We start from the raw sequence: 14269 nt of genomic DNA, 5'->3' as shown, positions 1-14269 counted from the left end.
TTTAGAATGGCATTCCTCTACTAGCTCTTTTAATGTCATTTTTTTTCCAGTTTAGAATTAAGACTGCTTACCTAAAAGTTGTTTGTTTATAGAAATTGTGGTAAAATGAATCAAATTTGAACACCGCAGATCATTAATAATTGTGAAACATAACCCTCCATTATAAGTTGTGACTTTTTCACATTGTATAATCTTTTTCACTCTTTGTTATGCTGCAGTCCATCAGGAACAAGAGTTGCGGAATGGAGGAGCAATGGATAAGAAACTGACTACATTGGCTGACCTTTTCCGACCACCTATTGACCTTATGCATAAGGGCAGTTTTGAGACGGTATGTTCAGAAAATAACTTCATCATGGAAGTATTTGGTTGCCATTGTTTTCTTAAGGAATATTTTAGTAATTTTAATATAATTTTAAATTCTATAATTTAATATTGTTTTCATAAGCTCACACATTGCTTGTTTGTGATCTTTCTTAACTTCACAGTATAATAATTAGTCGCTTAGTATGTAATTTATGTTCTCCATGTTTTGCAGATGCTAGTTTTTGTTTTTTCTGTGGGTTTGTCACAAGGCCGTTTTAAATAATACTGACCTCTTTCAATAAATGTATTCTTCCAAAACACTGGATATTGTTCAGTTAGATGCTTGTACTTCTGTGTTTTATTTGTCAGATGAGCTGCCCCATGTTGTAAAATATGCTTTCACACAGTACATGTGCCCATCTTAGTAATACCATGAAATATTAATGAATAATATAATACTATAATTTTTATTAATCTGACAGTTCATCCAGGCTATAGGCCAGTGTTTGCAGCTGACGAGGTCTTACTAGTTTTCCATGAAGTGCTCCTCTGGTCTAGTCTATGATAATCATCTAATAAGACTTAATGATTTTATTGTGTGAAAACAAGTTACTAATAAGTGAAAGAAATATAAGTGTGACAGTTTTTAGGGAAGCGTTGTACTTTCTTTTAAGGCGTGCTGAAATAGAATAAAAACATGATAATAGCATAGGCAGTTCTGCTATTACACATGTTATTTTTCTAATTTCAGAACACTTTAAAAGGAGAAGTAATATAGTAAAAGAAGAAATCCAGAGGAGACTCTTTTAACTCCAATACCGGGATGCACATTGTTCCCAGACACACAGCCTTCTGTAAGCACTCTGGAAGTGAGTTGGGCTCCACATGCCTGAATTTATGCAAAGTGATGTCTCTCTTATTAATGCACATAGCTGTAATCTTATATTTACCAGTGAATATATTTATGTTCTGGGTGCTTGAAACCTAAAGACATTGGACAATTTACTTGCTGTTATGGGGTAGAAAATAACTAGAGGGGTGAAGCTTATTCCAGAAAACAATACTGTAATTATTGTAATGTCCATTTAAGTTTACGCATACACCAGGAAATATTGGCGTCACAACATATAATATTTTGTATATGCTCTGTGTGTAGTCTGTACATTACAGCGTTCTGTATCCGTTCTATTAATATCAAGATTGACTGTAAAGATCAGCTTATGACCAGTCCAGTGAAATCCATGTTCCTCTGGGCAGCATAGAGGGATGTGGGGGGGTACTTACACACATTCACCAACTGTAAATCTTCTCACCCTGGACACTCACAAGGTCCTCACACGTGAATTTGTTATACAGGTAAATGCTTTTCTGCCCAGCTCCTTTATGCAGTGAAAACCGCTTTGAAACACCGTTCCAATAATGCAATTATATAAAATTGAAGGCACATATATTTAACTTATCCAAACTAAATTGAGCTCTGTTGAATATGATTGGCTTATTGGTGGACTGTAGACAGATTTCCCCCAAGAATGAAACAATATCTGGAGGATTATCTGGTGCCAATGGATAGTTATAATTTGGAGGATGTCCCTATGAGGCTATATATAAACACTAATACAATGACACAGCTTACACTTTTTTCATATAATTTACTATGTTTTTGATTATTTGTACCCAAGGACAATTTTTACATTATTTCCTTGTTTCTTTGTAGCTAAAGGGAAATTTCCCATGCTACTTATTTTGTTTTCATTGTTTTTTTGTTTTTTTTGTGTGATCTCTTTTTGTTAAACAAATAAAATAATACAAAGACTTTGCATCATCGAAACAAACAAACTCTTGTGGGAATCTGTGGGATCTCTTTATCAGCGTGTAACAACATGTCTGCGTGTAAGCTATCGGAAATTGGTGGCAATCAGCTTAAAGATCGTTCCTTTTATTATGTATGCAAGCTGAAGAAGCTGTATTCAAGTGTTGATTGCCGCAGAGTGGTGGTAAGATGGGGGAAATGGGGAAAGATGTAATGTTAGAAAATGTAACTGGGCAAGTGGTAAATGCTTAGAAATGATCCCCGCAACTTTGAGCTTCCAGTCTGTTTGCTCCAGTGCAAGCTTGTTGGTCAGAAACTGGAGGAGCCTGCATGGGTCTCGCATGGTTATAGTACTATGTTTTATCTGGGGTTTCGGTCTAAACATAAGATAAACACATCTGTACTGAGAATAAACTGGATAAGTTAATTGGGTAGACAATGGGACCTCTTTTTGGTTTTGGTGGTCGTCATTTTAGTTTTCTATGTAGTCCTTCCCGGTTTGGAACTCTTATTGTTCAGCTTACTGGTGGGATATATCTGTAGTAATAAAGTTGTGTGTTAATAGGTTTTAGCTTTATGCTGCCTTAGAATTAGTGTATGTACATAACTCTTTTACTACAGTACCTTTTTACACTTGTCCTTGTTACCTCTAGGCCAAGGAGTGTGGGCAGCTAAAGAACAAGTGGCTCATGATCAACATTCAGAATGTGCAGGATTTTGCCTGTCAGTGCTTAAACCGGGATATCTGGAGTAATGAGTCTGTGAAAACTTTAATACGGGAACATTTTATCTTCTGGCAGGTAAGAGACCTCACACTTCTTTCATGGATTGTAATTGTATTAAAAAATGATGCAGACTAACTTGGTGAAAACAAACTTTGAACAGAAAACTAAGATGCAGTATTCTGATAACAATTGAAAACAAAGTATTTTTTCATATTTACTTACATATAAGTACAGAAAATAAATGCTTAAATGGTATCGCCTCAAGCCTTTATCCTGTCAAAAAGATCACAAGTTTCCAATGAGCTGTTTCATTTCATGTTTAAAAAAACACAAAAACAAAAGCATGATTCTGCCATCTGCTGTTGGAAGCAAAATATTACAATAATTGTATATTGCAATGATCAACACCGAGAGCTATTAGAAGGGTTGAACCACTCTGCCATCTCCCATTTCTTAAATATTGTTTATCAATAATTGTTAGGCAATGAAGTTTTTGTTGTATTTTCGTTATATTGGAATCGTCAATGTATAATTTCCCTTCAACGCTCCTGGCTTAGGCAGCTTCTCGGCTCGTCTTCACTGCGGTCTGCCTGTCATTCTAGGTGCACCTGCATAGTAACCACGGCATCTGTCAGCCATGACAGGCTGAATGCAGTGAAGATGAGTGGAGAAGATGCAGAAGATAGGAACATGGATAGTGAGTATATATTTTCATAGCTGCTCTCCTTCCCCATCATTTTATATATAATATTACAGAGAATACCAAAACAAAGACACATCTTGTTGGGTTACTGTACCCAATTCATAAACTATCAACAGTGTAAGCATGTTGGCCGGAACTGCTGATTGTTCAATGTGGTAGAAATATGAGATACTCAATCTGTCCACTGGATGAAGAGCTACTTTTTTTTTTCCTTTTTAATTCACTCATCCAAGTAACTCCAACTTTAAAATGTCACTCCCAGTTCATTAAAAAGATATCTTGCTCATGCCCATATCCAAAAGCATAACATGCTTCCATTTGGTGAGATTCCAGGACTTTTACAGTTGTGGGATACTAAGCAATTTTTGGAATTTATGAAAAGGCATAGAAAGGCCTCCATTGCTGGGAAGCGATTGAAAATTCCCTTTAAATTGAGAAAACACATGGTTTACACATCCGAGGACATCCTTTTTTATGCCAGTCTGTTTAATGTACTATTGTAACATCCAAAACATTCAGTGCTAACATGTTTTGTTTATTACAAATGATACTTTGCATTCAGTGTCTGGGGGAAAATGCATAACAGAAAGGTATTGTTGTGATTTCTTAAAAGCTAAAGTGCCAGATGAAAGGGCCTTTGTGCCTGGGAAGCATACTGTGACTCCATGTTCTAGCTGACGTGCTTCCAACCTATGCTGACCCCTAATCTTAGATTACGCTCTGTGTTGGATCCACTTAAATATAACTTTATGGATTATTTTTTGTGATAACTTAGAATGCTGTACTTTCACAGGTTTATCATGACAGTGACGAGGGGCAGAGATACATTCAGTTCTACAAGCTATCTCAGTTTCCATATGTTTCCATATTGGACCCTCGTACAGGTGAGTAATACAGATGGGGAAGACCCATTCCGTTACCAGTCTAGTCTTCTCTCAGACTCCCTGTGACAGCCATCTTACTTCAACACAGGTCAGAAGATGGTTGAGTGGCACCAATTGGATGTAAATTCCTTCTTGGAACAAGTGACTGGGTTTTTAGGGGAACACGGGCAGCTTGATGGCCTCTCCAGCAGCCCACCCAAGAAGCGATTGCGTTCCGTGAGTATGAATCCTGGGCTTTATTCTTTTAACATTTTTCAAATTAGTTTGTAGGTAAATTCTTGGAGGGAGATTCAATTGTCAGCTATCAGAAATCTCCACTTGTTTTACCCCATGGAGGTGCGAGGGGAAAAATGAGCGGAGATTTGTCAAATGGGATATCTTTCGGACGTTCCTGATACACTTGGATCTAATTGAATCTCCCCCTTTATAGTCTTGAATGAGGTTTCTGTAACAATGAGAGGAAAGTCAGGGTAACTGCCTGTCATAAGAGAAGACTGCATGTTGTGTAATAAACGCTTTCCCTCCTATGATGAGCCCCACTATCCCTCTGAACAGACAGTTTAAATGATTCCAAGGGAGAAATTACCCATCTTTAGAATACAGTGCTCCCTCTTTAAGACAATATGTATAATTGTTACCGTCAGACTGTAATCCTGTGCTGTTATTATACACACACCCTTTCACGGGACTTTACAGTAACAGGAGTTACTGGGTGCATGCTGTGTGTTTGATGTAGATAAAATTTGTTGTGCGTGTATATATGTATATATAGATATTAAATATATTATTGAAATGGCTTTGCTAAACGTATACTTTGATAATAATCCATTTTCATCTAAAATCGGCATCAAACGTTATGCACCTATATTTATTTTTACTGCATGTATACACTTACATTGTTTAACGGAAATTAGTTCCTGAGTCAACATAAATGACCATTTGGCATGTCTTCTTAAACAATGATAGTTACTTCCCCAATATGTTAAATGGTCATCCTCCTAAGTATATTCTAGTCTTGTCTTTGAGGATTATCAAATGTTTGCTGAATTTCAGTGTTGGGGAATTGTTCATTTTGTTTCCTAGCCTCATGGGAATGTGTCTGATTTTTTTTTTATTTTTTTTTTGATGTTGTGATTAATGTGCTTTAATATATTCATATTCCCATTATTCGCGAGGATTCTAGTTTGTCTGTAGGTAGCTGATTTAGTTAAAACATTAATAAATTATTAAAGATCCATTTAAATGACAACTATTCTAAAATTGGAAATAAAATATGGAGACAGTTGCACAGTTTGAAGCGTTTTTAAAATTGGAAAGATATGAAAGCTTACCTTTTACAGGGCTGGGCAATGCCAGAAGTAAGGTAACCAATGCATCTGACTTCTGGTGCCTTTCTTTTGGGAGTTATTTACATTTATGTCACGCGATATACATGTTACCTGAGTTACTGTTTCTAAATTCTTGCTTACCCCTTGCCTGTTAGAAATGATCTCTAGCCCTCCACACTCTACCTGCCTCCGTTTTCTTGCCTCACTGAGCTCAGTGAAATGTTGGCCACACATCACTTGACATGAGTTCAACAGAATACTTTCCAGCTTGGACAGACTGGGGCTCAAAAAATAGTGAACAGGTCATGTGGGGGCTGGTTAGTGCAGTCTTCAGATGACAATCACAAAAGTTATTTACCTGCAATTTTCAGGAATGCCCGCATGTGGTCCAGTTTTACATGTGGTCATTGTTTGCGAACCACACATACAGTCAGTTATTAAGAATGTTGCTGTATGGGTAGCAAGCACAAGATGTCATGCCCTGTGCAAGTTAGGGGGAGAGCTATTTTTGTAGTAGTTTATTAATTTCATTCGTGAGACTCTGTTAGACTGTGCAACTGATCTAATATTTTATTTTTGCTCATAATCGTTGTCCTTAAACAGGATTCCTCTAATTTGTATTAGTGGTCTTACTGTCCTCCAGGAGAGCCTCATCGATGCCAGTGAGGACAGCCAACTAGAAGCTGCTATACGTGCCTCCTTGCAGGAAACCCACTTTGACTCTGCAACAAGTAAGCAAACTTCTCGATATGAGGAGGAATCGGAGTCTGAACTCTATTCTGGCAGTGAAGAGTTTATCTCTGTGTGTGGTTCTGACCATGAGGAGGAAGAAGAGGAAAGGCCTGCAGATCCATTGCCTGAGCAGGAGACTTCCTGCAGTAAAGCTAGGAAGGCCACATCTAAAAATGTCAGTCAAAGAAGAGATGACTTGAGTAGCTCAGAGCCTGTAGTAGAAGAAACATCGGAGGACACCTCAAACCACCAGTCATCACCCGGGAAATCTCAGACTGATTCTCAAGTTGAAACACACTTTAGGAATCCTGAATGCTCAGAAGACAGTCCTGACAATAATGGTGAGTTCAGATTACCACTAGACATTTTGTCCTTGCCACCAGTATATTGTATAGCAGAGTGAGTGGCCAGATTGTCAAGTTTGTTTTTCTCCACTCATCCTCTTTGGTTTATGGTGATCTTACTAAATTGGGCTATGATTGCTACATTCCTTTAACGTCGCCAATCTTATATCCTGAAGGGATCTTCCAAAATCCACAAGCTTGCCACCAACTTGAAATGGTTAGCATTATTAAAGCAAAGTATAGTAAGTTATACTGAAGATTTAAAGAAATGGGGAGGGAGGGGGGGGGGTGTTGATAATGTAGAACCAATATTAGACATCTGGAATGTGCTATGTCAGGACACACAGCTGTGGTCTCTGTTCCTTCACTTACTCACCAAGAAACACAGAAAGCTTCTCCAGTGTATATTATACATACTTGACTTTCATGGGGTGCACGACATAGCTCCTGGAATCTTTTAATTTCCGTCACCCCGTGTTCTCTTAATTTTCTTGTGCACTGTCATCACTTCAAAGTGTGTCCAGATAGTTACTTGCCCCATGGATGAGGTCATCTCTGTGATCTCCATCGACTTGCAAGAGGCCTACCTCCACATCGCCCTTTTCACCTTTTCCAACAAACGTATCTCATTTTGTAAATCACTTCTAATTTGAAGCCCTCAACTTTGATCTGTCTACAGCACTCTAATCCCATACAAAAGTATTTTCCACAGTAGCAGCCCACCTAAGGATGAATGTGATATTCTTCTTACCATGCCTGGACAACATCTACCGTGGGCACCAATGTATCAAAAGGCTCTATAGGGTATACATAGATGCTTTTAGTGTCTCCAGAGACTTGATGAATTTCAAGAAAATCACTATTTAAACTTCTCAGATTCACATTTGACTCCCAGCCTGTTTGTACATCTCCTCCACCAGCAAAATTTCTAACATAATCCACTTTTCAGTTCCTAACATTAACAAAGGTGTTGGCACAGAATTGCCCTCATCTTCTGTGTCCACATGGTCTGCATAATCCCTTTTCAAATCTGATTTGGTCAGATTTGTATCACAAATCTGGAGAACTAAGGGATTTTCCACTTCTTTTTAAAAGACTGTTTTAAGCTACACCTGATTATTGTTTCTGTAAGTGTCCCTTTCACCTGCTCTCCTATTAGTATTATGACCATTTAGATATTCTGGATTTTCTGCAGTGTGATACTGATTATCTAGTATTTTTAAAGAAGTGGCATATGGTCAAAGGTCTCACCTCTTCTTGAAGGAAATATAGGTTATGTGCATTAATACTACTACCAATGATGGATATCTTTTACACCTTAACTATCACTGTCTCTTCCAAGCTGTTAACCATATTGAAACTCTCTTCAGATAGCAAACTATACCTTGTTCTCTCCATGCCGAAGCACCCTCTTTAAACTGCTTGCCTGCAAGCTAAAATTTTTAATCTGAAAAGTAGCTTTCTTATTGGCTATTTGCTATGCACGGGGAGTTTCCAAATTAAAGGAACTATATTTGATCATTCACACAGTTAAGGCGATTCTATGCGCTATTCCACACTTTTATGCAAAGTAATGGACACCGTCCACATTAATAAGGAAATTTGAATTCCATTGGTTTAAACCGAGTCTCGAAACAAATGGGAATGTTCACTTCATACCTTATCCCCAGTGCATGCTCTATATGTTGTGTACAACAACAATCCGCTAATCAGCGTGTCTTGTAGAGGGCTCACTATGAATTTGGCATACAACTGTTCTGGGCAGCAGATTTCTTTTCCTGTGTGAGCTCAGTCAACAGGTGTAATTTTCATTTACTGGGCTCTGTTCAATTTGGCCTTTCTTTCTTTTCAGGCCGCAGTGTAGTCCTGTCTGTCTGTTTTTATTATGATCATGTTGCTGCCTCTCATTTTTTTCCTGGTTAGTTTGGGATGTCCCCAGTTGTCTACAATGACTTGGGGTGAAGTGTATTTACAGTAAAAGCCTATTACATAATATTACTGCAGTAAGATCCACCCAACTCATTCTTCTTGACATCACCTTTTTTTTATTTTTTACTCCATGTACTGAATTTTCTCATTTTAAACTAAAGGCAGCATGTAGCAGTAGTGTCTAGAGCTAGGAGGAGGAGTCAGGTTAAAGATACAGTATTTGGATTGTCCGGTCTCCCAGTGATGAAGGAACGGACACCCCAGTTGTCTGCTCTGACCTTATGGACCTCCAAACTACATATGCTATGACTGAAATTTGACATTTAAATTCAGGTCCTCCACCTATCTTTACTTTTTTTTCCCCTTTTAAGATAATAGATGTGTGTTATGTCAGAAGGGTAATGTTTCACATGTCAAATCACCTCTTCAAAGATGGTACAAACTGCAAAAATGTATCATGGCAAAACTTGAATTTAACTGTATTGGAGAAATTGTATTTTTTCATGAAACAAACTGTTTTTAACCACTTTTGCCTACAGCTGGCATTGCGAGTTTTTCTAAGTGGGTTCTTAAGACTACAGGGGGCCAATAGCTTTGTAACGTCATCTTTTTCTTTCTTTGAATTAGGTCCCAAAGCAAAGCTCATGTTGCGATACCCAGATGGCAAAAGGGAACAGATTGCGTTACCAGAAAAGGCCAAATTAATGGTAAGTGCTAATTGTCTTGAGCACCTGTCTTTTGAATAGCGTTGGGTGTCTTATGAGATACCTAGGGAGCACATTGAATCCAGCTTGTACTCCTAGGTGGTTTGATATCCACCTGCTGTCTGTTGCCTTGTACTGAGCTGACTGGAAGGTAGATGTAATGTTAGTGTATCTCACAATAATGATCTAGCAATTTGTGTAAGGTGCGCTGTGGCTGTTTTCACTGGACGAACCCGTAACACAGCTCATTTTATTTTTCTACATCCAGTATCTGTTGTGTGTGTGTGTGTGTGTGATAAAAAATAAATATATATATGCATTCCCTATAGTATAGAATAGGTAACGATTTTGAATTCAACTAAGGTGAGCACAGAATGAAGGCGACATACAATACCATGAAACTGGACAGATGTACAATTGTTCGTATGCACATACTGACTGGATTTTTAGGGGTTTATTTTTTGTGGTTTGAAGGAATCTGTAGTCAACCTTTTGTAAAGTCATTATGGCAGTTTAGATAAACTGTTTGCGTTTTTCTAGGTTCTTTGCACCTAATTGTCTATTTAATGCTCCTTTTTGCCTGTCTGTGTATGCTGTTACCTGTACAGATCACCAGCACTAACCTGCACATCTTTGTGATTTGACTGGAACTATTTCATGATATATGTATGGAAGCCACAGAGTTGAGGGTTGGATAGAATGAAGGAGCAGGCTCCTGCCACACTGATCACACACCTCTGTATGGAAAAAAAAAAAGTTCATACATTCATATATTCTCTAAATAAAGTCCAATGTGTGTTCCTCCAGTTCTCGATGGCTTAATTTAAATGTAAATACCAATAGAGATCATTTTTGACGGACTCTTCTTTATCCCCTATTCAGACCCACTGTCCTCCTGTGGTCATGTGTGTAGCATTCAATGACTAGTGAGTGAGAGGGGAGCCACGTGCAGGCACATTTTGTACTTTTCAGCATGTCTGAGCAGTGAGGAAAGTAATGTGCTAAATCACCAGACCTCTTTAATTAATAGTGGCCATTACTTTTAAAAAATCAAATTTAGGTTAAAAAAATAAGTAATCTGTAGTTGTCCATACAGTGTTAATCCCTGGGTTGTACATTTTACAGTTTGAACAGAGGAGAAATACAATACAGAAGCTGCCATCAAATTCCCAGTGCCTATAGCTTTCTGTAGTAGGGAGAGCCTCATGGTTCTGATTAAATCCTGTTATTGTAGACCCTTACTACCATTCCGGTTAATTACACCCACTTTTGTTTTATTTGGAATTTTGTCAGTCTGTTCCCTTTTCTCTTCCTCTTTCCTTTTATAGCTTTGCTGTATGGATCTGAAAGATGCTTCCTATTGTGAGGGTGATGTGTCAGTTTGTGGGAAGAAGCATTAGACTATACTGATATGCATGACTTCCAGTAGCTGAGGAGTAGATATCACATGAATCTTGTTTAGTAGTTTTATGCCAGTGCAGATATAAGTGGGAAAAATGCTACTTTACTGTAGATCATAAAATAAATATAAGCATTAGAAAAAAGTTCAAAAACATTGTTACCCAAGGATGATGCTACTTTCTGAATTTTAATGGAAAGATCTTTTCAGTGGTAGATTAGTACAGACGGGAACAGTTTTAATATCTATTTCTTCATGGGCCTGATTCATCTTGGAACGCAATGTGAATGCAACTTGGGTTTAAAAATATTGCACTTGCACGCACGTCCACCCCCAAGTACAAACGAATCTCAAGAAATGTTTTCATTTGAATATGGGTAGAGGTACGCTCTGGCTATACGTTTCTTGCCATAAGCAGACACAGTGCACATGCATATGTGTAATATAAAGTCCCATCAGAACGCATGCAAAAAATAATGGTATCCTGTACACCTGCTTAAGATTAATTTGTGAGTATGCGCAGAGCAATTTCACACAAGATACGGTGTGCAACAAGACTTACATCTGAAGATGAATCGGCCCCATATGTTCTGCATGTGCTGAAAAAAATGCTTTATGTTCAATCTAACCATTCAATAAGCATTACAGTGGTTTAGTACTGGTCAATAAAAATGATCAAATTTGCACGATCCTATTTTTGAAAGATCTTTGCGCTCTGACTGCTTTATTTTAAGATCTTTGGTGCACTAGAATTATAGCAATAATTGTAAAATATCATTGAATATGATCATGTTACAAGAAAACAAATTTATGTGTGTACTCTTACTATGCGAAGATATCCAAGATAATACCATTGTTTCCAATTGTTGTTTGATCATATGACTTCTACTAGTCCTGATGTTTTCCACAACCATGGGAATTCTGACTTTTTGCTACAGTTGACTGTGTTGCTAGACTCCTTGTAAATTAGGTTGTTTTTGTTGTTTTTTTTTATTGAATAAAGTATTGTTAAATACTTAAAAATGATTCAATATTTCCAATGAATTAAACATAAATTCCGTTTAAATTCCATTTATATTCACTAGCCACTTTTTAAATTTAATTTCCAGTTTGCTTAGTTGTATTTACTATTCAACTTAAGCTCTACAGCCCTGGAGCAACACTGCTTTGGATTGCAAACAATATGAGCTTATTTATGTAAAATATATGAATAGAGCATACATCTCTCATTGGCTCTCAGTGGTTTGATTGAACTACCTAAGTGGTAATGGCTTAACCATGCAAAGGATACTTCCACACAAAACTGGAAGTTCATGTGAATGTGAAGTTTACATAGAAGGCCATTAACACCTGTTAGACAAGATTTGAATCTAATGACGCTTACAGAGAACTGTGTGGGACTGTTATGCATGCTTTTATTTTCTATCTTGACTCCATGCAAAACTTACTTTTTTGGTGTAGTTCTTTAAAGTGTTTTTGACCAATATGTAAATTCTGAACAGATATTTGAAGATAGTGGGGAAAAAATATTTTTCACATTTGTCTTTGTTCTCCACAGGCTTTGGTCAGGCACGTGCAGCTGAAAGGTTACCCCAATGAGCGATTTGAGCTCCTAACAAACTTTCCACGAAGGAAGTTATCACACTTGGACTATGATGTCACTTTACAGGAGGCCGGTCTGTGTCCTCAAGAGACAGTATTTGTACAAGAAAGAAATTAATCGCTCTCCTGTTAACTCCCTTCCTTTTCACCTTCTGCCACTCCTAATTAGATTTTTTTTGGTCCTCCTATTTGTTCCATCATTGATGCATATTGCATGGGAATGGCAAGTTTTGGTGACGCACTATGATCAGGGGGGATCTTGCATCATTCCTGAGGGTTCAGAGCATAGTGATGTGGAGAGAGAGCCATCTTACCACAGAATGGCCTTATGCAGCAGTTCTCCACACTGCCACTTCACAAGTCTTCTTTCTGATTAATAATATTGGATACAGCAGAACAGGCCCCTTCCTCATTGGATGCCAGGTACTCCCAACTACTTTTGGAACGTTACAGCTAAGGTTGTAAGTCTCTGGATATTCCATAGTTTGTGTCTTAATTTGGAACGTCAAGGATAGTTCCACAAGTGACTGTTATTTATTACCCATTTTTGCAGAAACTGCAAGTATGTTTTTGTTTGCTTTTATTTTAGATCTCTCTCTATTATTGAATCTTATCGTTTTCTATGACCAGGTTATCGACTCCATTGCAGGACACTTTTTCAACATTGGGTACTTACATAGGAGACGGCCAATTTGTTAGTGAATGGGGGGGATGCAGCCTATCAATTCACTTTGTGCCTCAGTGATGCACCAATTCCTAGGGAACTGAAAGGCTGCAAAATTGGTTCTCCCCACAAAATGTTCACGTAGACGGAACATACATCGGTTGTTTCTGCCAGATTGATTTGCTGTTGTTTTCTAATGTTGCATTAATATTACCAGTTTGTGAGATGTTTCCTCACTGCACAACTAATGCATTTACCAAGTTGTACCATATTTTCACATTCTAATTGCATTTTAGTTCGTTCTATTAGGCTGTTCCAGACCAGGCCATGCCTGGCACCGGGATTGTACTTCCCCAAACAGTACATGTTTAAGTTCATGAATAGTAATGCAGAGGGTATCTTTAACTGTGCACATATTACACAGTACCCTAGAGAAATACTTTGACTGCATAGTTCACACCTTGCTGTATACTGCTATTAATGCCGCTACCAAACCAATAAATGACCGATAACAATGTTATTTTTTTTTCTTCTATTTTTCTCGTTTTTGTTTTTTATATTGTGCAGCTGCATTCAAATGAACAAGCTTGAGTTCTATAGAGCTGTGTATTACATCCTATAGAATTAATATATGCACAATTTTGTTTTTGTTGTGTTTTGTGAACCTATTTACCTCTTATGTATGCAGTTAATCATGCATACCCATATTCGTTGTTCCTTCAGCCAGAATGTTTACTTTTGTATAGACATCTCTAGCTTGGACTTTCTCCTTGATGCTGGATATCTATTTCAGTAATGATGTTTCATGTAAAGGGAATGTAAGACATTCAAACATTACACCACCCGAAACAACCCTAAATTTAAAGAAAAAACAAAAACAAAGCTGGAGGGGCGTAATGAGAGTTGTAGAATCTGCCATCTTTTAATTTTTGCACTGTAGAAAGTGTCCCAAGGCTTATTGAAGAATGACATGCGGACTCATGTATGCAAAACTGCTCTTTATAATTCAATAAAAAAATAGAATTATTTGCATATGCTCAGTATATATGTGCTTATTGTAGTGAACTGTTTAAATCTGTTGCAATTTTTATTACAAGTCGTCTAAAAGAATGTTTCTCTAGACAGATGTGTTGACTGAC

The 14269-nt window shown here is 37.5% G+C and overlaps 1 protein-coding gene across 1 annotated transcript in view; it reads left to right on the top strand.

Annotated features, from left to right (window-relative positions):
• UBXN7 (UBX domain protein 7) overlaps window positions 1-13650 on the top strand; it is a 30253-nt gene extending 16603 nt beyond the window's left edge. Inside the window, exons 5-11 of the mRNA XM_075201609.1 lie at window positions 219-331; window positions 2770-2916; window positions 4338-4428; window positions 4517-4644; window positions 6400-6829; window positions 9389-9468; window positions 12423-13650. Coding sequence (XP_075057710.1) covers window positions 219-331; window positions 2770-2916; window positions 4338-4428; window positions 4517-4644; window positions 6400-6829; window positions 9389-9468; window positions 12423-12584 — 1151 coding nt within the window. The 3' untranslated portion in view covers window positions 12585-13650. The remainder of the gene's footprint in view (window positions 1-218; window positions 332-2769; window positions 2917-4337; window positions 4429-4516; window positions 4645-6399; window positions 6830-9388; window positions 9469-12422) is intronic.
• Window positions 13651-14269: the final 619 nt, after the last annotated feature.

The sequence above is a fragment of the Mixophyes fleayi genome, chromosome 3 (genome assembly GCF_038048845.1).
Source record: "Mixophyes fleayi isolate aMixFle1 chromosome 3, aMixFle1.hap1, whole genome shotgun sequence".
NCBI lineage: Eukaryota > Metazoa > Chordata > Amphibia > Anura > Limnodynastidae > Mixophyes > Mixophyes fleayi.
Note: the sequence above shows the minus strand (reverse complement) of the source record. Positions and strands in the feature narration are given on the sequence as shown.